The sequence below is a fragment of the Physella acuta genome, unplaced genomic scaffold (genome assembly GCF_028476545.2).
Source record: "Physella acuta isolate Inbredline_101_S28 unplaced genomic scaffold, ASM2847654v3 ptg001187l, whole genome shotgun sequence".
In the NCBI taxonomy this organism is placed as follows: domain Eukaryota; kingdom Metazoa; phylum Mollusca; class Gastropoda; family Physidae; genus Physella; species Physella acuta.
In genome coordinates this window covers 1-23,385 of record NW_026732704.1, presented here as the reverse complement: position 1 = coordinate 23,385, position 23,385 = coordinate 1, and the positions used below count along the sequence as shown (strand labels likewise).

Below are 23,385 nucleotides of genomic sequence, written 5' to 3'. Positions count from 1 at the left end.
GAGAAATCGGAAGTAGCGTAAATTACTACTTCCGGTCAATAGAAATTACTCAAAATTTAACAGAAGGTAGAGAATTAGATTTTTTACATACATGTGAAATTTCATTTATCTATCTGAAATAATACTCAAGTTATAGGCTTTTGAAAAATTCAAAGTAGAAAAAGTACCACTTCCGGTTATCGGAAATCGCTCAATAGTTGATACGGATCTACGATTTTGATAAAATACTTATAAATGAATTTTCATCAACCTAGCTGTAACGGTACTCAAGTAATCGTGTTTACACACGGACAGACAGACAGACAGACACACAGACATACGGACAGAATTGCAAAGCCCAGACTGGATTACGCATAAAACCTCTTAATTTTGATAAATCTGGATTGATAATTTTTGCCCGATTAAAATAAGTCCTCTATACTTCGGATGTGATGAATGACTGAGGTCTAATACGGTGAAAATTGTTAAAATTTAAAGTGATTTTTGTGCACGATTACAATACTTTCTCTATACTTCATATATACGAGAAAGTAAAAAGTAAAAAAAAAATAAAAAAAAAACATATTAACAGTCAATTTAAAAAGTTCAACTACAATCATCGTAAATACTATTAAAATTTCGCTGTGAGATATTTGTCTGAGATATTTTGTCTGAGATCAATTGTCCATGATATCATTTGTCCTGATATATTTTGTCCTGGTATCTTTTGTATATGAGATCATTTTCCTGAGATCATTTTCCTGAGATCATTTCTCCTTGAGATATTTTGTCCGTGAGATATTTTGTCTGAGATATTTTGTCTGAGATCATTTTTCCTGAGATCATTTGTAATGGAACCGTTGCTCATTGTGCTGTTCAGTACATGCTTTGTTTTGTGTTAGGATTGTTACATTTAAGTATTCGCATAGATTCAGAGTAGCGTCCCTTTTGTTTACATGTTTTCATTACCCTTCATATTATAGTCTATTTTAGTTATATTGAGATTGAAGAATGTAAATAAATAGTACACACAATTCTGTAGAATAGGAACGATTGGGAGGGAAGTGACATATAGCGCAAGAAATTTAGAGGTTAGGTAGGGTATAATTGGTGGGGTTAGGAAAGTTTGGTGGTCCATTCTCTAATAGGCAGTCTAGGTCTCGTTCGTACTTTCAAACAAAAAAGAAGTTAATTATATTCAGACTTCGTGTTGGTTTATTGTCGACCCTGTCCTCACCTCACATCACAACAGTTGGGTGACGCTTACCTTGTCATGTTAAAATAAATAGCATGTATAGTTCGAAGTGAGTTTTCATACAAGCCAAACGCACTAATTAAGGCTGTCGCAAAAGATGTAACATATGTCGATAATGTCAATGAATTTTCTTTTAAAAAAAGATATCTAGTGCAGTTTACGAAACTAAGTAATGTCGCCAATACTTTTTCTGTGTGTGGAAATTTCTGTGTGCGCTTTTTCTGTTTGCGGTTTTTTCTGTGTGCGCTTTTTTCTGTTTGCGATTGTTTCCATTTGCGCTTTATTATGTGTACGCTTTTTTCTGTTTGCACTTTTTTCCGTTTGCGCTTTTTCCTGTTTGCGCTTTTTTTTCTGTGTGCGCTTTTTTTCTGTTTGCTCTTTTTTCCGTTGACTTTTTGTTTTGCGCTTTTTTCCTGTTGCGCTTTTTCCGTTGCGTTTCTTTCTGGGAACCATTTTAAAAGCACGTATAACGTGATAAGTAAATATGAATTATCAAAACAAAATGATTGTGGAGAGCACCTCTCAACTTCCCTTTGTACTCGAGGGCCCTTTGACACAGCGCTTGTGATCAAACACCAGTTGATAGACCACCTGTGATCAAAGACCCTCTGCTGAGAAAACACATGTGGTCAAACCCCCTATGGTCAAACCCCCTATGATCAAACCCCCTATGGTCAAAGGCCCGCTATGGTCAAAGCCCCGCTGTGGTCAAACCTCCTATGGTCAAAGCCCCTATGGTCAAAGCTCCGCTGTGGTCAAACCCCCTATGGTCAAAGCACCTGTGGTCAAAGGTCCGCGCACCGTTTGAATTACTTCCAGTGGAATCGGGCTAGAGAAATAGCAGGTAAGTTTTCGGAGCAACCCGTTTACTTTTCGAGAAAATACATAAGGGCGATGGTTCCTAAAACATACCTCATTGTGAAAATATTATTTAAAATTATAATATTCCATCTTAACCGCAAACGGAAAGTTAACATAGTGGACATTTAGGAACAGCTTCGAAATTGTTATTGATTACAAATAAGACTTATTAGTAAGCAGTACATTCGATATAGAAACAAAATTGTTTCTAAAATAGCCGTTTTTACCTTCCGCTGTCACACAAAGACCCACATAGTCCATTTGAGCTTTTTATATTAGACGAATGGTCCCGGCCAGGCCCTGCAATGGCCGATATGAAAAATCTACATGTAAAGAACCTTGACTTTTTTTAAGCAGCATATACCCGCCATTGCCCGGGTTTAAGTAATATATTACTTTTCTCGTTATATTTCTATATGCAACTTTGGACGTTTGAGAAAATATCAAATAACACCAAACCTAGCTCTAATTCTAACCCTAACCTTAACCACAAATAACCATAACAAAAACAAACATACAAAAAAAAACTACTTAAAATGTGTTTATTTTTATTTTTTATTATTTTTATAAGTCACGTCTGTATTTGTAACAAACAAAATTGGAATTTTTGTAAAGGGTTTTATATTTGTTTCATTTTTTTTCACTCTAGGTCAATCAAAATGATAAGTTGAAAAATAAAAATTTGGTTTAAAAGCTATCGATATTGAGTTTTTTAACCACCCATTTCGATTTTATTTCAAAAGTGAACACTTTAAGAAAATTTCACTATGGCGATTATGTCGAGTTTTTTTTACAATTGGCTTGTGTATATTACGATCGCCATTCTGACAGCCGCAGATCAAGCGAACGCCCCGGGTTCGTTTTGATGTAGTTAATGACAGAGGTCTACCAGACAGAGTATGAACACAACAAATTACAACGTGGGCTCGTGAAAATCTAGGGATAAACACGTTGAACAATGATGTGACTCACAACTAGGAGAAACTGTCAATAACCGTTTAATAAGTGTACAAGTATAAAAATGACGCTTGGTCTATACCAAAATAATATAAAAACTAAGAGTAAATAATAATCCAAAAGCCAACTTACAGCCAATTCACAGTTGATGAAATAAATCACTAGACTAGATAACAAATTGCACAGATGTGCCGTGGCGTAGCGAGGTCGGGTGTCATCCGGTGCGGCACTTAATGGTGTCACCCCCCAGAGGCGTAGCGACCCTTCCCGGGGAAAAACTTTCAAATTTTCGATTTGCACCCTCCCTTCCCCCCCCCCCCTCAAACTTTCGATTTGCACCCCCTCAAGTTTTTCTCTATATTATATTTTGCTATTTTTTGCCTTGGTGTCACCCCCCTAAATGGTGTCACCCGGTGCGGTCCGCCTCTGCAGATGTGGCATTGGTCAGATAATACAACTTAAGAAAAAATATAGGAAACACTGAATGGCACTAGAAACACCTATAATAGTGGAAAAAATGCCGTTACAAACTACGTAACACAAAATGGCGTCACACACACATGGCACTCTCTCCCAAGATGTCTCATAAAAGGCTGGCACGAGCCTCTGCCTTCAGGCTTTTTAAATCACCTCCGAACCAGGGGAGGTCACTCCAATGTCGTAAGACCGTTGGTTGAGGATTTACTAAGGTTCGAAACAACCAATTAAAATCTCATCACATGACGTGACGGAAAAGTTCAGTGATGGTACAACAACCCTTTCAAGGTCGATTACTTAAACCAAAAAACTAAATTATATTTTAAAAATCAGACTTAAGTAGGTCACATGTACCACAGGTCCGCACGCTGTCACATACAGAGCCACACTGTCCATTTGAGCTTTATATATTAGACTAGCCGTCCCGGCCAGGGCCTGCACTGTCCTCTGTGAAAACAGTTTTGATAAAGGACCGTGACTTGTGTGTATATAAAGCAGCATACGCCCGGCATTTTCCGGGTATAGAAATTATATTACTTTTCTAATTAAATGTTTATATACAAATTTGGGCGTTTCTAAAAATAACGCATAGCACACAAAACGCAAACGTATCGCAAACGCAAAGGCAACAGCAAACGTAAAAACACAAAATAATAATGTAAAAAAGACGCAAAAGCAAACGCAAATACAAACGCAAATAGAAACGAAAACACAAACATAATCATAAACGGACACATAAACGCAAATGCAAACTTAATTGGAAACAAACAGGAACTTAAACGTCAACGGAAACTCAAAAATAATCGCAATCGCAAACTTAAACGTAAACATAAACGCTAATGCAAACAATAAAGCAGAAAATATTGCAAAATAATTAAACGCGAACATAAAAACTAACTTAGACGCAAACATATACTCAAACATGAACGTAAACATAAAAGCAAACAACGCAAAAGCAAATATAAGCGAATATATAAGCACAACCTTAAACCCCAACACAAACATATACGCAAACATAAACGCGAACATCAACACAAACATAAATGCAAACATAAACGCATAGCGCTCACAATATTGCTCGGGGCACTAAATCGCACCCTACTGGGACGCCGGCGGACGCGACAAAATCCAATATAATTAACGACTGAACACCCAATCTAATCCACAATTTGTTGATCTCTTTAATGCGAACGTAGGCGCCATGGCGCTCACTGGAAGACCCAGTGCGCCAAATAGCACCCTGTCGGGGCACCAGATAAAGCCCTAAATTTGATTTAGTGAAAGGCTATACTATGAAGCGTCCCCTGATTGTGTGTGTGTGTTGTGTGCTTGAACTACAGATACTTCTTTTTGTATAAAGTTGTAGCCCTTTGTTGAATGTGTGTTAATGGAGCGAGTGGTGTTCACGTGAGGATTGTCAGTTGATGGGCTACAGAGCGTTTGCTAGTGTGTTTGACAGTTGGTTGGCATGTTGCTACTTGTAGTGTGTGGCTACACGTAGTAAGTGGCTAGTTTGTGACTGAATAAAGTGTGTGGCTACACGTAGTAAGTGGCTAGTTTGTGACTGAATAAAGTGTGTGGCTACAAGTACTGTGTAGCTACATGTAGTGTGTGGTTACAGTGTGTGGTTATAAACAGTTTATGGCTACAAAAAGTGTGTAGCTACGTACACTTACACCTTCACGTACACGTAGATCTACACCTACAGGTACACCTTCAAGTAGTTTCTCGACGAGGAGGGGGTGAACTATTAGGTGCTGCAGTGAGTGACAATACACTACAAATAAACTTAAGCGCTTATTGAACAGCTTGTTATTATAAGTGACAGGTATAAAGTTACAAAAAAAAAACAATAGATAACAAATTAGTTGGTTGTCAACAAGGCGAAGGCCGAGTTTATATACAGGATGTTGATAAGTAACTGGTAGGATTAAAAAACAATGTGGGTGTCAGCAAGAGGTTATACTTGATGTGAACAAGTCGTTTTGTAACCACCGCACTAGACACAGCGAGACCAACCAAAACATAATACTACGCAATGGATATTTTCGAGTTGACGAGAATCATTTTATTATTATTACTTTCTCGTATATACGAAGTATAGAGAAAGTCTTGTAATCGTGCAAAAAAAATCGAGATTCTTACAAATCTCGACGTTTTACACCTCCCTGAGTCGGAAAAACATATTTTTGCAATCTTGTCCGCATGTCTGTGTGTATATGTGTGTGTATGTGTGTGTCTGTAAACACGATAACTTGAGTACCGTTACAGCTAGGTTGATGAAATTTCATATATAAGTATTTTATCAAAATCGTATATCCGTATCAACTTTTGAGCGATTTTTCTACTTTGAAATTTTCAAAAGCCTATAACTTGAGTACTATTTCAGATAGATAAATGAAATTTCACATGTAAGTAACAGATCTAATCGTCTACCTTCTAAAAAAAATTGAGTAATTTCCGTTGACCGGAAGTAGTAATTTACGCTATTTCCGATTTCTCAAAAAACGCATGTAACTTTATAAAGTACAAATAATGTTCTGCACTATGATACACATTTTGTTTTGGCGTTCGCTTTGTGCGAAATTCTTTTTCTACGAGATTCTATTCTATTTTTAAAAGTTTAAGTAATTACAAATCATGTCTATATTCCGAGTTGCCATCCCACTTAGTGTTATATAAGAATATTCGAGAAAGTTTAGGGGAGATCACTTCCGGTTTATTTATGATGAGGGTGAAAAACGTTAAAAAAGATGAAAAACCTAAAACCTGAAATTATTTCAGAAATGCAAAGTATTCTAGAATTATTGTTATAGAAGTTGCAAATCTAGAGAACTTTAAAAAAAATTAGCTTAAGACTACATTTCGATTTATTTTCATCAAGCCTAAGTTATAACCTGAAGTTTCACTTTCGTGAAAACTCTTCCGACTCCATCGCTAATGCTAATGAAAGTCTTAAATTATATTAAATCTGGAGATCTAGACAACCGTCTGTTTAAAGAACTGTGTAAAGATAAGAATAAAGATCACGAGTTTCTGCTCTTCTACACTACTGTGCTCTGGCTGTCAAACTAAATGGTGTTGTTCGTGTTTTTCAATTGTAACGGACACCTATCTACCAGCCAGATAGATGGTGAACGCCCCCGGATTCTTTCTTGGGGTTATATGCAAATGACATAAAGCCTAAATGAATGAACACTAACTCAACAACACACTAGGGCTCGATTTCTATGTCTAGGGAAAACTAGTGAAACTATTGAAGTTAACAACTCATTCAATCTGCATACAACCTTTAATAAGCGAACACAGTTGTGGCAGAACACTAGGTTAAACAAGATAAAATATTTAATTTAGAAAATAACAAAACCCAACTTACAAAGCGTAAGAAAAAATACTATCACAGATTCTAACACTGTATAAAAATAGCCACAGATCACATAACACTGCTATAGCATCAAGAATCACTTGGCGACAAGTAATATAATACTAGGATACTTAAACAACTTAAGAATGCATAGCACACTCAGGACTTAAGTTCTCTCACGTTCAAATGGTCAGAATGGACTGCCGGACAAAATGGACGGCCTGGTCAAGGTGGACTGCCTCGTGCTGCCTGTGGGCGATCTAGTTATAGACTTAGGCAACAGGGGAGGTTATCCTCAACTCATGTAGCCATTGGTTGGGGTGGTCATCTGATCTGAATCAATCAATCAGATCTTGATGGAAAATTTCTGAGTCTTAGACACTCTTAATAAGACAGTGGAAAAAACCCGGTTGTTGCACCATCAATCCATATATGGTATTATGACAGTGTCAAACTAAAAATGGAACATGACTAGACCTAAGTAGGTCACACAATTGAAAAGTGCAAAGGAATCAAGACCTTTTGGTATACTTTAAAGACAAAGCGTGGTTGGAGAGAGTATCATACCTAGCAGATATATTCGAACATCAACATAAGCTTAACCTGAAGCTTCAGGGAAAATGAACGAATATATCTCTTTTCATGATTATCAAAGCTGCAAATTTGGATAAGAAAAGTAAATCTTGGAAATATTGCCATGCTTGTTGAGTATGATTGTGAGGTAAATACAAATTTGAAAGAGGAGATTTCTGGGCATCTTGAATCTCTTGGCATCGAACTGCAGCGTTATCCCTGAGCTGAAAGAAGAAAAATCTGCATTGACACGTTACCCATCCTCTGCTCCCCTTGATGTTGCGAGCATTCACAATGAATTACAAGATGGATTCTTAAATGTGCGGAATGATTTCGCGTCAGATGAAAAACTGCTTACACAATTTTGGTGTAGTATGCACCATTCATACCCAAACGTGACATTGATTGCCTTTTGAGTTTTAGTTCCTTTTTGTGTCTACATATCTTTGCGAGAACAAATTTCAACACCTTCTCTAATTAAAAACAAAACAAACAAATAAATTAAATACTGAGAATCACAAAACCTCATGAATGTTGAGGCTAGTTAATAGCATGCAGTTTTACTCATCGTATTAAAACAGTTATCAATAATAACTCATATTGAAAGTCTACTAGAAAATCTTATTTAAGTACTGATTAATTTCCTTACTAATTTCGACTTTTTAATTCTATGGGGTCGCGGGTCACTTTAATATTAATCAAAGGGGGTCGCGGGTCACTTAATATTAATAAAAGGGGGTCGCCACTCGAAAAAGTTTGGAAACCACTGCCTTATACTCCTACTTGCAAAAGTTACAGATAAGATTAAAAAAATTCCGTCATCTGCAGCTATGGACCGTTTATTTTGATTAGATCTATTTGGTTCAAAGTTGCATTATCCTCAGGATGAAGTTTTCGTGTTAACTGTAACCCTAACCTTACCTTGGTCACCAAACACTTCGTTAACCTACAAGACATAGGTCAAGGTCAACTCAACGCCTACTAGATCCAGATCTAGCTACTAGAACAACCAGTTTTGTCAACAAGGATGTCATGAACGACCATTCCATTAGCACACTTACTATTGTGTTGTGTGTAAAACTACAGATGTTACCGGTCGAAATGATTTGTTATCGATCGGTTTGACAGCACCAGTAGCGTAAGCAGGGGGGAGCAGGGGAGCGGCCGCTCCCCCTCTGGCCATTTTCAGCAAAGTGGCGCCTTTTTGGAAACTTCTTAAACTACATGTTTTAAACAATGATAATGATATTTGCTAAAAAAAATATTTTTTGTCGGCACATCTATGTAAATCACAAGATTTCTTTTCATGCAGCAATTAAGCATTATTGTACTAGTCTAGTAGTGTCTACGTTTACAACACGTATTAACAGCTACATCAGTTGCCATTCTAAAAATAACCATTACGATGCCTTGCAATGTTTAAAAAACCTCTACGGTAGTACCACTTTACAAGAGGGGTGTTAAGTTTAAGGCAACTGTATAATGTATTTGCTTACGAATAATTGAATTAGAAAATGTTATTGTTATACATAAAACTTCACACATAATTACTTTATATATACAGTTTGACTCGTGTGATTAATTAAAAAAAAAATTAAAATACAGAAACTAATACAACTGATGTGTCACCTCTATTTAAATTTACTTATGAGCAAACTGCGTAGTGGTGGGGACATTTTGACAAGGCCAACAACGTCATCACTATGTAGTAGTAGTTTTCTTACAGTTTGGGCGATAGTGATTACGATTACAAATTATATGAAACTGTTACAACCCCCCCCCCCTCCCCCATGGACCCCTCTGTAAAAAAATATTGTCACAATATCACTGCTACTTATTTAAATCTATTTCTGTAATATATATGTGTGTAATATATATTTGTGTAATATATATGTATGTTTAGAACAGTCATCTAAAAACTGACGCTTTGTTCACTTTGAGTTTGTTATCTCCCCCCCCCCCCCCCCACACACACACACCTCACCACCACAATTGTGTAGAGCGACATTAATGTCACACCTAGGTATACACTGGGTTGGATAATTGACCTAAAGTGAAAGGACAGTGGTGAATGAAGTTGAACCCACCTCCCCCCCCCCCAACCCACCCCGAACTGATCTGTTTAGTACAGTACATTGTAATGATGTACCAAAGTACCATGCCGCCAGAAAATTAGCTTTTTAAACGTAAAACTATGTGAATATTGTTTTTGCAATTACCAGTAAAAAGGTGTGTGATCAGACAATATTATGTTTAAAATGATCTTTAAAGAACACAAAGAAGCAGTAGTTATTTAAAATATATGATCTGAACTAAAAGACCGATATTTAGTTAAATGTAGACTGTTATTCCAAATGTTTTTCCAATGTAACTAAAAGCGTGCTTTTATACCAACTCTGATTTTATTAACACGTTTTTCTTAACTCAGCTTCGCGTTTATTTGTTTGTTTGTTTGTTTGTTGTTAAAATTGACATCGAAAATTAGCCCACTTCTGATTGCTCTAGAGATCTAAAATTTGGCATGCAGGCTATTTTCGCCTAACAATTTCAGATGCAATCATAAAAACTAGCAATTAAAGACCTAAATTAGCTTAATTAAATTACGCCCCAAGGACCCTAAAATTGAGGACATGATTTCTAAAGATACCGACAAGACTGGAGGCCTATTGACACAGTTACTTCGGCCCCAATCGATATGAGCGCGCTGGCCGTGATCGCATAGTGGTTGTGGCCGCGACAACCCAGGTTCGAATCCTGGTCACGGCATGTAGGCTTAATTAAATTACGCCCCTTCTCTGTTTAAAGCGTATCGGTCGCTCAAGATTTTTAGTCCGTGTATTTAAAAACACTTAGTCAAGTCATACTTAATCAAGTCATTAGATAAAGTAGAAAATAAACTATATAAAAAACTTTTTAAAAACCACGTTTTTCATGTGTAGCAACGGACTAAAAAGGAGAAAATAAAATACTTAAAAAAAACTTTTTAAAAAAACACGTTTTTCTTGTGGACTAAAAAGTAGAAAATAAATTTTTCTTCCGACCCTAGGGGATCTACCAATGACTGCTCGTAGATTTTGTTCATACATTTGATGACAAAAAACGTGGGTCGGGCAGATGGGTCGGGAAATTTGATGGTGAATGTACCCACGTTTTTTGTCATCAAATGTATGAACAAAATCTACGAGCAGTCATTGGTAGATCCCCTAGGGTCGGAAGAAAAATTTATTTTCTACTTTTTAGTCCACAAGAAAAACGTGTTTTTTTAAAAAGTTTTTTTTAAGTATTTTATTAAAAACTTTCATTATGCTGTAATAATTTAGCATTTATGATGACGATATATTAAATTCTGATTATAGACAAAAACATTTTGTAAACACGAATAGTGTTAAACAATTTCATTATATTCTAAAGTAATTATTTATTTGTTTTGACATTTACAATTGAATGTGTAGATATATACATATTTATATTAAGAGAATGATTATTTCCCCTATTTCAATTGTCTTAATTAATTTCCCAGGAATTATTATGTAAGAATTTTTTTTTACAAGAATTACAAAACAGATTGTGTAACGTTCATTGTTTTTGGTTGTAGTGTGTGTATATATATATTTTTGTTTAGATTGATACTATTTTTGTTTTGTCGGCCTACATAGTGTGTTTTTTTTTATTTCTTCAGAGTGCTACTTTCAATATATTTTACATCATAGCGAAGTAATGACATACAGCTAGTAATTATATATATATATATATATATATATATATATATATATATATATATATATATATATATATATATATATATAATACACGTATATAGAACGTGTTAAAAATTCGGCGCCTTTTTTTTTGCTCTTTTCGCTCCCCCTACAATGAAAACCTTGTTACGCCTCTGGACAGCACATAAAGCGACCTGATTTTAGTCTCCGACAGTTAACAGAATGCAATCTTGAAAACAAAATGGCGGAGTGTCAAAAAAAATTTCAGTTTTTTTTTTACTCTACACATTTTTAAAATAAATGGGTTGGAGAGTAGGACATTGGGGAGAAAATACAAGGCAATGGCGACGGCCTAGTTGAACGAGTTGGGTCAACCATTTTTTAATTTAAATTTTGTCATCAAAGCGGCCGTGAAAATAATTTAGGTTCAAGCGTCAATCAACGAAGCGAGATGTGTCCAGTTAGAGGTGTGTCCAGTTAGAGCTGTGATCAATTAGAGATGTGTCCAGTTAGAGGTGTGTTCAGTTAGAAGTGTGTCCAGTTAGAGGTGTGTCCAGTTAGAGGTGTGTTCAGTTAGAAGTGTGTCCAGTTAGAGGTGTGTCCAATTAGAGATGTGTCCAGTTAGAAGTGTGTCCAGTTAGAGGTGTGTCCAGTTAGAGTAGTGTTTAGTAAAATATGCAAAGACACAATAAAAAGTGAACCCACCAGGTGATATTGAATGGAAGTAGCTATCTGCACCGAATTGCACAATTTGAACTATCCGTGTTTTTAAAGCAAATATAAAAACTAAGATCGATTAATGTTTTTTTAAGGACTCATGCTTAGCTGTTTATAACTGTTGTAAAATCGACGATAATTAAAATTCTTGTCTAATTTTGGTTTACAGGTATGTAAAGCTTAAACCTGAAAATAATTTAGATTTTTTTATAATTAAGGTACATTTTTAGGCAAATGGCCAAATGCACTTCCTTGCCTTTATGTCAACACTACTCATCCATCTCGCGGCCGCACCAGTATGATGACATATGTCCCTGATTCACGGTCTATTTATAGATTTTATCACTATCCTAATCTTAGATGTTCCAAGATCCTATCTGAATTTTTCTGCAGGCTTTTTTCGGCCTGTACTTAGTTGCTTGTATTTGATTGCCCAACTTTACTTTTTAATGTGATTGGTGAGGTGATTTTTACTTTCTCGTATATACGAAGTATAGAGAAAGTCTTGTAATCGTGCAAAAAAAAAATCGAGATTTTTACAAATCTCGACGTTTCACACCTCACTGATACGGAAAAACATAATTTTGCAATCAAGTATTTAATCAAAATCGTAGATCCGTATCAACTTTTGAGCGATTTCCGATAACCGGAAGTGGTACTTTTCCTACTTTGAATTTTTCAAAAGCCTATAACTTGAGTACTATTTCAGATAGATAAATGAAATTTCACATGTAAGTAAAAGATCTAATTCTCTACCTTCTATTAAATTTTGAGTCATTTCCGTTGACTGGAAGTAGTACTTTACGCTACTTCCGATTTCTCAAAAAACTAATGTAAATTTTAAAAGTAATAATAATATTGCGCACTATTGTGCGCTTTTTTATTTGGCGTTCACTTGGTGTGCAATTAATTTGTCTACGAGATTTTATTCTATTTTTAAAACTTTAAGTATTTAAAATGGATTAAAAATCATGTCTATAGCCCGAGTTCCCATCCCCTGTTATTTTATATAAGAATATTCGAGAAAGTTTAGGGGAGATCACTCCCGGTTTATTTTTTATTGCATGACAAATATTTAATTTAACATTTTTTTCCCTGAGATATTTTTTTCCTTGATATATTTTTTCATAAGATATTGTTTCCCTAGGATAATTTAGTCTGAGATATTTTTTCCTTGAGACGTTTTTTTCCAGATATTTTCCTTGAGATAAATTTGTCCCTAAGATAGTCTTTCCTTAAAATATTTTGCCTTATTTTTTTTTCCTTGAACTATTTTATCCCTGAGATAATTTGTCCTTGAAATAGTTTTGTCTGAGTAATATTTGCTTAAAGTATTTTTCCTTAGGATAATTTTACCTTGAGATAATTTTGTTTCTGGGCTAGTTTCTCCTTAATGTGTTTTGTCTTAGATATCTGTTTGTCCAGTTAGAGGGGTGTCCAATTAGATATCAATTTGTTGTATCAATTTGTTGTATATCGAGGTGGTTTGAGGTTTTATTATAGTGTCTAGAATATATCGAAGTGGTTTGAGGCTTTGTTAGTCTAGAGTATATCGAGATGGTTTGAGGTTTTGTTATATTGTCTAGAGTATATCGAGGTGGTTTGAGGTTTTGTTATATTGTCTAGAGTATATCAAGGTGGTTTGAGGTTTTGTTATATTGTCTAGAGTATATCGAGGTGGTTTGAGGTTTTGTTATATTGTCTACTATATCGAGGTGGTTTGAGGTTTGTTATATTGTCTAGAGTATATCAAGGTGGTTTGAGGTTTTGTTATATTGTCTAGAGTATATCGAGGTGGTTTGAGGTTTTGTTATATTGTCTAGAGTATATCGAGGTGGTTTGAGGTTTTGTTATATTGTCTACAGTATATCAGGGTGGTTTGAGGTTTTGTTATATTGTCTAGAGTATATCGAGATGGTTTGAGGTTTTGTTATATTGTCTAGAGTATATCGAGGTGGTTTGAGGTTTTGTTATATTGTCTAGAGTATATCGAGGTGGTTTGAGGTTTTGTTATATTGTCTAGTATATCGAGGTGGTTTGAGGTTTTGTTATATTGTCTAGTATATCGAGGTGGTTTGAGGTTTTGTTATATTGTCTAGAGTATATCGAGGTGGTTTGAGGTTTTGTTATATTGTCTAGAGTATATCAAGGTGGTTTGAGGTTTGTTATATTGTCTAGAGTATATCAAGGTGGTTTGAGGTTTGTTATATTGTCTAGAGTATATCAAGGTGGTTTGAGGTGTGTCCAAGATGACGTCGTTGCTGGTACGTGGCACGCTACTGACGTGGGTGATTGGCTGCATGCGTGAGGGTCAGGCACAAATGGACACGAGATGCGAATCGCCGACCCTACCTGAGCCATGCAATCTGCAGGTCATTTACCCCGACCCCATTGGGATCACAGCCTGTTACGCAACATTCGAGATTGGTGATCGAGACACCGTCGTCCGTAGAGCACCGAAAATAAGGGCTGCTCTAAAAGTTGTAAGTTTAGGTCAACAGTATTTGTAAGATTGTTTGTTTAGATCAACAGTAGTTGTAAGGTTATTTGTTTAGGTCAACAGTAGTTGTAAGATTGTTTGTTTAGGTCAACAGTAGTTGTAAGATTGCTTGTTTAGATCAACAGTAGTTGTAAGATTGCTTGTTTAGATCAACAGTAGTTGTAAGATTGTTTGTTTAGGTCAACAGTTGTTGTAAGATTGCTTGTTTAGATCAACAGTTGTTGTAAGATTGCTTGTTTAGATCAACAGTTGTTGTAAGATTGTTTGCTTAGGTCAACAGTAGTTGTAAGATTGTTTGTTTAGGCCAACAGTAGTTGTAAGATTGTTTGTTTAGATCAACAGTAGTTGTAAGATTGTTTGTTTAGGTCAACAGTAGTGGTAAGATTGTTTGTTTAGGTCAACAGTAGTGGTAAGATTGTTTGTTTAGATCAACAGTAGTTGTAAGATTGTTTGTTTAGGTCAACAGTAGTTGTAAGATTGTTTGTTTAGATCAGGGGTCTCCAAACTACGGCCCGCGGGCCAGATGCGGCCCGCGAGGTTCTCTCATCCGGCCCGCGGAGATCTTTTTGTCCACGGAAAAAAACGTTTGTTGGTAATGGTTAGGATCTTTGCCCAGAAAAATCAATGACATGCCTGGAAGAAACTGGCCCCCGAACTGAAATTTGATAGTTAATGCGGCCCTCGGACTGAAAAGTTTGGAGGCCCCTGGTTTAGATCAACAGTAGTTGTAAGATTGTTTGTTTAGGTCAACAGTAGTGGTAAGATTGTTTGTTTAGGTCAACAGTAGTGGTAAGATTGTTTGTTTAGATCAACAGTAGTTGTAAGATTGTTTGTTTAGGTCAACAGTAGTTGTAAGATTGTTTGTTTAGATCAACAGTAGTTGTAAGATCGTTTGTTTAGATCAACAGTAGTTGTAAGATTGTTTGTTTAGGTCAACAGTAGTTGTAAGATTGTTTGTTTAGGTCAACACTAGTGGTAAGATTGTTTGTTTAGGTCAACAGTAGTTGTAAGATTGTTTGTTTAGATCAACAGTAGTTGTTGTAAGATTGTTTGTAAACATGTTTGTATATTATATCATATCACGTAGCTTCACGCTGTGTTGTATCGTAAATTGCATTTAACACACAAAAACACGGTACGGTATTGGTAAACCAAGAACAGTGTACTGTAAAACGGTTTCTTGTTAATTCCGTTTTATTTTCAATTTTGAATTTAGAATAAAATTTAAAGTAATTACATAACACCGTTACACGTCAATACTCATTAGATGACCAAAGGACTAGAGCTTATAAAAACAAGTTAATAAAAAGTCTAGTGACTATTTAAGCGCAATTTCCTTATGTTATCCATAACAATTTTTAATTTTTTTGTGACCGAACGAAAGGATATTTTTGCGCTAAAAACCTACACGATGCTTAAATTAAAATATCATCCTAGGCCTACACGATGCTCAGTTTAAAAATTCTTAATTAATTTTTTGGTGACCGAACGAAAGGATATTTTTGAAAACTTTCTTCGGCAATATTGTTCTAAATTATGGCGGGAATCGATTGGTAAATGTTTCAAGTCGCTAAGTGGTCTGGTTGCCGAGATATGGGCAAAAAATGCATTTTTTCGAGGTTTTTTGGTTTTTCCGGGAAATCCAGGAAGGAATTCCGGTATTTGTTTTGGCCCACAATTATCCGCGGAACTTGCTTAACATATTTGCTTTTGGAACTAGTCCTCGTTATTGCTTCGTTGAGGAGGAGATACGACTTAAAGCTGCGGACACACATCCATTCATCCATTCGTACATCCAGAAATGACGAAATTGTCCGTATGGAAATTGCGCTAAAAACTTTACTGAAGCGGTTTGATGTCATCAAAAAATATTAGGCGCCGTCATAGATCGTAAGATTTTATGGCACAGGCTGTAATAAAACATCTACATAACGCAATACTTCGCAAGTAACCGTTCACCTATCATAATAACAATCATCATCATCACCACAATCATCATCACCAACACCACCACCACTATCATCATCGTCATCATCACCACCACCATCATCACCATAATCACAATAATCACCACTATCATTATCACTACTACCATCACCACCATCATCGCCACCACCATCATCATCAACTTAAAACCATCATCATCACCATTACGATCATCATCATCACCACCACCACCATAATCATCACCACTACCACCATCATCACCAGCACCATCATCATCATCACCACCACCATCATCATCTAAAAAACCATCATCATCACCAGCATCACCACCACTATCATCATCATGAATCTCTGACATTTGGCTCCCAGCGCCTAAATCTGGCATATGGCTCCCAGCGCCTAAATCTCTAACATTTGGCTCCCAGCGCCTAAATCTGGCATATGGCTCCCAGCGCCTAAATCTCTAACATGTGGCTCCCAGCGCCTAAATCTCTAACATTTGGCTCCCAGCGCCTAAATCTGGCATATGGCTCCCAGCGCCTAAATCTCTAACATGTGGCTCCCAGCGCCTAAATCTCTAACATTTGGCTCCCAGCGCCTAAATCTGGCATATGGCTCCCAGCGCCTAAATCTCTAACATGTGGCTCCCAGCGCCTAAATCTCTAGCATGTGGCTCCCAGCGCCTAAATCTCTAGCATGTGGCTCCCAGCGCCTAAATCTCTAGCATATGGCTCCCAGCGCCTAAATCTCTAGCATGTGGCTCCCAGCGCCTAAATCTCTAGCATGTGGCTCCCAGCGCCTAAATCTCTAGCATGTGGCTCCCAGCGCCTAAATCTCTAGCATGTGGCTCCCAGCGCCTAAATCTCTAGCATGTGGCTCCCAGCGCCATAACCCGGCAAACCGTCTCAGCTAGAGGATCGAACCTTGTGAATGGTGCTGTCAGGGGTGATGTGAGGGGGTGATGTGAGGGGTGATGTGAGGGGTGATGTGAGGGGGTGATGTGAGGGGGTGATGTGAGGGGGTGAAGTGAGGGGTGATGTGAGGGGGTGATGTGAGGGGTGATGTGAGGGGTGATGTGAGGGGGTGATGTGAGGGGGTGATGTGAGGGGTTATGTGAGGGGTGATGTGAGGGGTGATGTGAGGGGTGATGTGAGGGGGTTATGTGAGGGGCTGATGTGAGGGGTGATGTGAGGGGGTGATGTGAGGGGGTGATGTGAGGGGTGATGTGAGGGGTGATGTGAGGGGGTGATGTGAGGGGTGATGTGAGGGGTGATGTGAGGGGTGATGTGAGGGGTGATGTGAGGGGGTGATGTGAGGGGGTGATGTGAGGGGTTATGTGAGGGGTGATGTGAGGGGTGATGTGAGGGGTGATGTGAGGGGGTTATGTGAGGGGCTGATGTGAGGGGTGATGTGAGGGGGTGATGTGAGGGGTGATGTGAGGGGTGATGTGAGGGGGTGATGTGAGGGGGTGATGTGAGGGGGTGAAGTGAGGGGTGATGTGAGGGGTGATGTGAGGGGTGATGTGAGGGGTGATGTGAGGGGGTGATGTGAGGGGGTGATGTGAGGGGTTATGTGAGGGGTGATGTGAGGGGTGATGTGAGGGGGTTATGTGAGGGGCTGATATGAGGGGTGATGTGAGGGGGTGATGTGAGGGGGTGATGTGAGGGGTGATGTGAGGGGTGATGTGAGGGGGTGATGTGAGGGGTGATGTGAGGGGTGATGTGAGGGGTGATGTGAGGGGTGATGTGAGGGGGTGATGTGAGGGGGTGATGTGAGGGGGTGATGTGAGGGGTGATGTGAGGGGGTGATGTGAGGGGTGATGTGAGGGGGTGATGTGAGGGGGTGAAGTGAGGGGGTGATGTGAGGGGTGATGTGAGGGGGTGAAGTGAGGGGTGATGTGAGGGGTGATGTGAGGGGTGATGTGAGGGGGTGATGTGAGGGGTGATGTGAGGGGGTGATGTGAGGGGGTGATGTGAGGGGGTGATGTGAGGGGTGATGTGAGGGGTGATGTGAGGGGGTGATGTGAGGGGTGATGTGAGGGGGTGATGTGAGGGGGTGATGTGAGGGGGTGATGTGAGGGGGTGATGCTTACACGGCCTTCTAGTAGAGGTAACCGGCCAGGGCGCGTGAATACTTAATTAACTTTAAGGCCCAAGTGCTTGTGTCCAAGGCGAGCCACCTAGATGAAGGCATCCGGCTGTAGCGAGCCACCTAGATGAAGGCATCCGGCTGTAGCGAGCCACCTAGATGAAGGCATCCGGCTGTAGCGAGCCACCTAGATTGATGCTGTATTCCGACATGGAGAAGGGTGAGCGCCGTCATGAGACAATGAGTCCAAGACACACCACAGCTGTCTTAAGGTTAGGTTAGGTTTGTCTGTCGTCCCTACTGGGACAGGCTGTTGTTTAATGTTGCCTTCTTTCTTTTTCTCTCTTCAAATAATGTTCATGGTATCGCTGAAATCAATTCCTTATCTTGTCTTTTGATAGGGCATTACACCTGTTCGCATGTTGATGTTAATATGTTTTTAGTTTTTTCCCATGTCTCCTCTATCGTCTCTTCTTCTATTAGTTCTTGTAATACCTAAAACCTATTGGACATATGAAGTTTAAATTCATTGAGTTTAGAGGGGTCCTTAAGCAGGCCTGTGTTGTATCTGTATTTCCTTTTGTTTTCCAACATGTTTTTCTTCAGTTTGAGTTTTACTTTAGCAACAAGTTGGTGATGGTCTGAAGCAACATCAGCTCCTCTCTTGATGTGTACATCTTGAAGTGATCTCCTGAACTTTTTTATGGTCTGTCTGGTTTTCTGTAGATAGGTCGGGTGATACCTAAGTAGCTTTATGTGTCCTTTTGTTGTGAAAGAGACTACTTCCAATTACTAAATTACTTGTGGCACAAAAGTCAGCAAATCTTTTTCCGTTTTTGTTCATCTTTATAAACCCTGCTGTCCCATACATTCTTCATATCCTCTGTTGTCGCTTCCAATCTTAGCATTGAAGTCCCCCCTGAGTATAAGGATGTTTCTTCTTGGACGGTTCTGGATAATGGTCATTAGCCTGTTGTAGAATTCGTCTTTGTCCTCCTCTTTGCTGTCATTTGTTGGGGCGTAGGCCTGTGTTATGTCCATGTTTATTCGTCTTATTTTAGTTTTAAAGATAGCTGTTATGATCCGCGGACAGTGTGCCTCCCATCCAATGAGAGCCCTTTGTGCTTGGTTTGATAGCATGAGTGCAACTTCTTGAGTATGTGGTGCATTTTCATCCTCATGACCTGAGTACAGCAGTAGCTCTCCTGTTATCAGCCTTTTTTGTCCTGAGCCAGTCCACCTTGATTCGCTGACACCCAGGATAGCTATTTTATAGCCAGTCCACCTTGATTCGCTGACACCCAGGATAGCTATTTTATAGCGTCTCATTTCTGCTGCTACTTAGGTTGTTTTTCTGGCTTCATACATTATGCGGACATTCCAAGCTCCAATATTGACGGTGGTCCTGGTGGAAATAATGGTGGTTGACCTGGTAGTTTCCAATACATATTGGCTTTCACCACCCGGCTTCATAAATTCTCCATTGGGAGATCCATTCTTCCCCTGGTCCGAGCTGTCTTTGTTTCTCTTTGTCTGCATTTCTGTAGCGGGTAATTTGTTTTACGAGATAAGGTTGCTGACCTTATGCTCAACCCCCAACCTGGAGGACCAGGGTGCTAGCTTTCGTCTGACCCCTACCCGCGCAGACCTTCCCAGCTTGGTTGAACCTGCCAAGAGTTAAAACTCCCGCTGGTATAGCTCTGGGGGTCGTCAGGGTACACAAGCTGCCAAGCCACGAATGTATTTTGTGTTAGATGCCACTATGTGACATCTCTAATGTATTAGATGCCAATGTATGACTTCTATTACGGCGCTACTCTACCAGTGTTTCTTCCAGACTTTTTTCCCCGGGGGGGGCACTTGAAATCTTAGGGGGGGGCGGTAAACTTTCTTCGGGGGGGGGGGGGGGACACTGTTAAAAGTATATATTTTCTATATAAATTATATAAATTTCATTTCGTTCGGGGGGCGGTAAAAAAATTTCGGGGGGGGGGGGGGGATGGTCACAGACTGATGACTTACGAAACTAAAAGATTACCTACAACAAAAACTATCCGTGAACTCGTATCTATTGTTTAGGGTAAAAACACGAAGACCCTCTGCAACTAATAATACTTTTAATCAATTTACAACCTTTTAAAATGTATACAAGTCCAAATAATAAACTCTCGATTCTATATAAAATATTAAAAATATACAAATAATGAAAGACCCAACTTACGAGTTGAAGAATAACACAATGAAACTACTAACACTGGATAAGTACTTAAAAGTAATCAACACAACCTACACGATATTAAATTGAGGCACAGAAAAATACTTAATGCACCGGTAATTAGGGAAAAATGCTGCTTAACTTATAAAATACAACATGGCGTTGTGCATGGCATCTCTCTCGGTAAATGTCTGGTCATCTGCCTCGAGAGAGGAAAATTCTTGATATTTATGCGACCCCAGAATTATGGGATGTCCACCTCATAGTCAAAAGACTATTGGGTAGGGAGTCGCCAAAGTACGAATCAACCAATCGAAATTATTGGTGAATTTCACCACATAGCGTGATGGAAAATTTCTCTGGATTGCACCACAGACCACTCAAGGTCAATTAAATAATTGTAAAATTGAATAATAGAAAAAAAGTAGACCTAGGTATGTCACATGTCTCTTTTGTGTTTTGTATTAGATGCCACTATATTACGTCTCTAATGTGTTAGATGGCAGTGTCTGACGTTTTTAATGTATTTTGTGTATGATGTCTCTAATGTGTTAGATGCCAGTATAAGACGTCTCGAATGTTTAAGAAGAAAGTATATGACGTCTCTTATGTGTTTTGTTTTAGATGCCAGTAGATGACGTCCTGATCTACATGATAGACATGGACACCAGCAAGGTCCACTGGGTAGCTGAAGGGAAGGTACGTTGTTAGATTGACTAAGACAGTACAGGGTACGTTGTTAGATTAACTAATACAGTACAGGGTACTTTGTTAGATTGACTAAGACAGTACAGGGTACGTTGTTAGATTCACTAACAGAGTTCGGTACGTTGTTAGATTCGCTAAGACAGTACAGGGTATGTTGTTAGATTCACTAAGACAGTACGGTACGTTGTTAGATTCACTAAGGCAGTACGGTACGTTGTTAGATTCACTAAGACAGTACAGGGTACGTTGTTAGATTCACTAAGACAGTACAGGGTACGTTGTTAGATTCACTAAGACAGTACGGTACGTTGCTAGATTCACTAAGACAGTACAGGGTACGTTGTTAGATTCACTAAGACAGTACGGTACGTTGCTAGATTCACTAAGACAGTACAGGGTACGTTGTTAGATTCACTAAGACAGTACAGGGTACGTTGTTAGATTCACTAAGACAGTACAGGGTACGTTGTTAGATTCACTAAGACAGTACAGGGTACTTTGTTAGATTCACTAAGACAATACAGGGTACGTTGTTAGATTCACTAAGACAATACAGGGTACGTTATTAGATTCACTAAGACAGTACAGGGTACGTTGTTAGATTCACTAAGACAGTACACGGTACTTTGTTAGATTCACTAAGACAGTACAGGGTACGTTGTTAGATTCACTAAGACAGTACACGGTACTTTGTTAGATTCACTAAGACAGTAGAGGGTACGTTGTTAGATTCACTAAGACAGTACAGGGTACGTTGTTAGATTCACTAAGACAGTACAGGGTATGTTGTTAGATTCACTAAGACAGTACAGGGTACTTTGTTAGATTCACTAAGACAATACAGGGTACGTTGTTAGATTCACTAAGACAGTACAGGGTACGTTGTTAGATTCACTAAGACAATAGAGGGTACGTTGTTAGATTCACTAAGACAGTACAGGGTACGTTGTTAGATTCACTTAGACAGTACGGTACGTTGTTAGATTCAATAAGACAGTAAATGTATTCTGTCTTGTAACGGGTATAGAAATTCAAACGCTGTTGTTGTCATAAAAAGATTTTTTTATTTACTGTTTACTTTCTCGTATATACGAAGTATAGAGAAAGTCTTGTAATCGTTCAAAAAAAATCGAGATTTTCAAAAATCTCGACGTTTTTACACCTCACTGATACGGAAAAACATAATTTTGCAATCTTGTCCGTATGTCTTTTTGTCTGTCTGTGTGTGTGTGTCTGTCTGTGTGTGTGTGTGTAAACACGATAATTTGAGTACCGTTAGAGCTATGTTGATGAAATTCCATATATAAGTATTTTATCACAATCGTAGATCCGTATCAACTTTTGAGCGATTTCCGATAACCGGAAGTGGTACTTTTTCTACTTTGAATTTTTAAAAAGCCTATAACTTGAGTACTATTTCAGATAGATAAATTAAATTTTACATGTAAGTAAAAGATCTAATTCTCTATATTCCAAGTTATAATATTCGAGAAAGTTTAGGGGAGATCACTCCCGGTTTATTTTTTCCTGGCATGACAGAAAAAAAAATGAATCCTAAAAAGAGAAAATTATACGTTTATTAACCAAAATAAAAAAAAAAAAATTTCAGGTCAGAGAAGATTGCTTGGTGAAATTTCACAGACAGGTTATTCGTGAGTGTTAAGTTAAATCTTAATCATCCCTAACCATTGTTAGCGTCGTTGGGGTCCCACAGGTTGGTGTGTCTAGGGCTAATTGTGTCTGTGGTGTGTCTAGGGCTAATTGTGCCTGTGGTGTGTCTCGGGCTAATTGTGTCTGTGGTGTGTCTAGGGCTAATTGTGTCGGTGGTGTGTCTAGGGCTAATTGTGTCGGTGGTGTGTCTAGGTCTAAATGTGTCTGTGGTGTGTCTAGGTCTAGGTCTAAATGTGTCGGTGGTGTGTCTAGGGCTAATTGTGTCGGTGGTGTGTCTAGGGCTAATTGTGTCTGTGGTGTGTCTAGGGCTAAATGTGTCTGTGGTGTGTCTAGGACTAATTGTGTCTGAAAGTT

General features: G+C 38.4%; 2 protein-coding genes across 2 annotated transcripts in view; one reads left to right on the top strand and one right to left on the bottom strand.

The window, feature by feature from the left end:
- Positions 1 to 11,936, bottom strand: part of LOC131956937 (phosphatidylethanolamine-binding protein 4) — a 64,186-nt gene extending 52,250 nt beyond the window's left edge. The window contains exon 1 of the mRNA XM_059321575.1: positions 11,891 to 11,936. The gene's annotated coding sequence lies outside the window, so the exon portion shown is untranslated. The remainder of the gene's footprint in view (positions 1 to 11,890) is intronic.
- Positions 11,937 to 11,986: 50 nt separating this feature from the next.
- Positions 11,987 to 23,012, top strand: LOC131956938 (uncharacterized; the record flags this gene model as incomplete). The annotated part of the gene is made up of 4 exons (XM_059321576.1): positions 11,987 to 12,071; positions 14,120 to 14,385; positions 21,277 to 21,351; positions 22,970 to 23,012. Coding segments are annotated over exons 2-4 (352 nt in total), but the record flags the coding sequence as incomplete, so codon positions are not given.
- Positions 23,013 to 23,385: the final 373 nt, after the last annotated feature.